Source organism: Protomyctophum bolini, assembly GCF_963924005.1.
Source record: "Protomyctophum bolini genome assembly, chromosome: 8".
Lineage (NCBI taxonomy): Eukaryota > Metazoa > Chordata > Actinopteri > Myctophiformes > Myctophidae > Protomyctophum > Protomyctophum bolini.
This window is the reverse complement of record NC_137869.1, coordinates 34,828,332-34,830,831: the sequence shown is the minus strand read 5'-3', so window position 1 is coordinate 34,830,831 and position 2,500 is coordinate 34,828,332. Positions and strand designations below refer to the sequence as shown.

At 42.5% G+C, this 2,500-nt stretch overlaps 1 protein-coding gene across 1 annotated transcript in view; it reads left to right on the top strand.

Annotated features, from left to right (window-relative positions):
- niban1a (niban apoptosis regulator 1a) overlaps positions 1–2,500 on the top strand; it is a 34,596-nt gene that overhangs the window by 26,752 nt on the left and 5,344 nt on the right. The window contains exon 9 of the mRNA XM_080770231.1: positions 2,180–2,370. Coding sequence (XP_080626357.1) covers positions 2,180–2,370 — 191 coding nt within the window. The remainder of the gene's footprint in view (positions 1–2,179; positions 2,371–2,500) is intronic.

The following is a 2,500-nucleotide window of genomic DNA, read 5'->3' as shown; positions in this document are numbered from 1 at the left end:
CTGTGTGGACTTTACTTGTTGGTGCTTCTCTATTATTACTCGTAGCCTGTGTCTCCGCGATGAAGGCAATTTTGTCAACAGTTTGGGCTCTAACGAACTAATGAAGGTGATGTTGCCCATCTGCTTTGATTCAGCCAAATGCCTCTCAGTCTCATTGCTGTCGAGTGTCAGGACTGGCTACATTCCACTGTGATGCATGTGAATGAGACTGCCTCTGGTGGTGCACAGCAGCTTAGAGGCCGTTTAGACGAGAAGATTGTACACGCAATGAATCCATCACGTTGTATTTGTCAGAATGTCATAAATGCCAGTATGCCACATACGGTATGTGTGTCACTTATATGGCAGAACAAAATCATGTTAAGCCTCTAAGATGTATTAGACCTAGAACTTTAGAAGAGGCCATATGCTAATTTCATGACGCCAAGGAACAAAGTGAAAGACAGGTTATATTTAACATTATTGAAAATAGGATATTTACCCATAAAACTGTCCGCAACCTCACAGTATCTCAATATGCTGTAGTGATAAAATTGCAGTTAGGAGACTTATGTTCGCACACAACAGCAGTCAGTGAGAAAACAGCAGTCAGTGTGTGTGTGTGTGTGTGTGTGTGTGTGTGTGTGTGTGTGTGTGTGTGTGTGTGTGTGTGTGTGTGTGTGTGTGAGAGAGAGAGGTAGAGGCTTAACTATGTTTTGGGCAAGGCCTTTATTCTGTGTGTGTTACGTACAGTCAGTGTCTGTGATATAATTTGTTTAGGTCTGGCAGAGATGCCTGGACCAGACCCAGGCTGTTTACTAGGGTGTGGGCTTTTTGTGATTCTGTATTTGTGTTTTTGTGGTTCAGTGAGTTGAATCCTTTACATAAGCCTTTTATTCACAAAGCTTAGACACAAATACCTGGATTATAATGTTTACCGAAGTGAATCTTCAATTAAAGCAATGCTGTTTCATTTATTAAAACCGTTAAAACAAACAAAAAAAATCAGCAAGGTTCTTGCACTTTAGATGTAGTAAATCTGTGTAGAATAGATACTCAAGGCGTGCGTCTACACAAATACGACCAAAAGAGCTGCTTCGTGGCCAATAGCAGAAGACTGGTTGAATCCGGATGATTCGGGAAGCTCAGAGATGTGTATGAACAACTACCATGTTGAGTCAAAACTCAGAAATGGACCACAAATATGACATCCCAGACCTCAGAAACTACATCTCCCAGAATGCAGCAGCAAGATGGCTGCTCGTTACTTGATTAGGAGCACCTTAAAAGGAACGGAGCTTCATCAGTCATTCAAACAAACACAAGATGCAAACAGCAAAGACTACTCTTGGGGAAAAAAAATAATATTGGATTGAGTTGGAAATTGGAGTTGCGTGATCACGTGATGACTTTACAATAATGAACAATGGTGCTGTGAAAGAGTAAACAGAATAAAGCATGCACAAGCCAGGTGCAGGGCAGAGACAAATACTGTAAAAGAAAACAGTCTGCACAGGTGCATACGTGCATATGACCACCACCGAAGGTGATATTTCAAACCCAAAGTGGCTAAGGCAGAGTCACTGCGGCTCAAAGCGTTCTAGAAAAACCTTTGGAGCTGGATCCAGTGTGCTATGAAAGAGTACTCATGCTCAGTACTCAAAAAAATAAGATTGAAGTTGCAAATTTGCAATCCATACGTTTCATGAGCTGGCAAATGCTTGTAAATATCTAAGACCCAGACAGAAGAAAACCTGTACGTTTTATGTTTAAAGCACTCAAACGTTTTTTTTTTCTTCTTTATCTCCTTACCTCCCCCCTCTACGCACAAAAATGAAAAACTGTGATGTGACAATAAAGCTGATTCTGAAGTAGGTGTGTGAACCGACACCAGGCTAATCTCTCAATATAAGTGAAGGAAGACCACCTCCAAACACTGCAGATGTGATAGTTATATTGTATAGATAAATATACTCCAACATACAGATTGGTTGTTTGAGGAATAATCAGGTTCTATTCATTCAAATGAGCTTTGATTGCAGGTTTAAACTAGAAGTAGTTACCGTGATCCTAGATATATTCATTGGCATTTTATAATTGCAATTTGCAGCATAATTGTGGGCTCGCTCCAGCAAGGACTAGTTTACTCTGTGAAATGATATAAATGCCCCCTGGCTAATGTCCCCCTCCCCTCCTGTAGCTAGTGTATCAGAGCCAGCAGAGAGGTTCTGTGCCGATAGCATCCAGCCCTACCTCGCCTCTGTCCTGGACGAGCTGATGGAGCCAATCAGCTCAGGGTTCGGGGAGGCGCGGCATCTGAGTGACCGCATGATGGACCAGCTGTGCAAGGACTTTGAGGAAGTGGGCGGCGTCACAGATAACCTAAAGAAGGTACGTTTGTTCTTTACATCCTCGTTTTCCTTTCTCCACTCACCAGAGACACCGCTCATGCTTTCCTTCCTTCCTCTCTGGTCTCCCTCTCCTCCCTTGTTGCTCTCATTCGCTCGCCCTATTCTTTGAG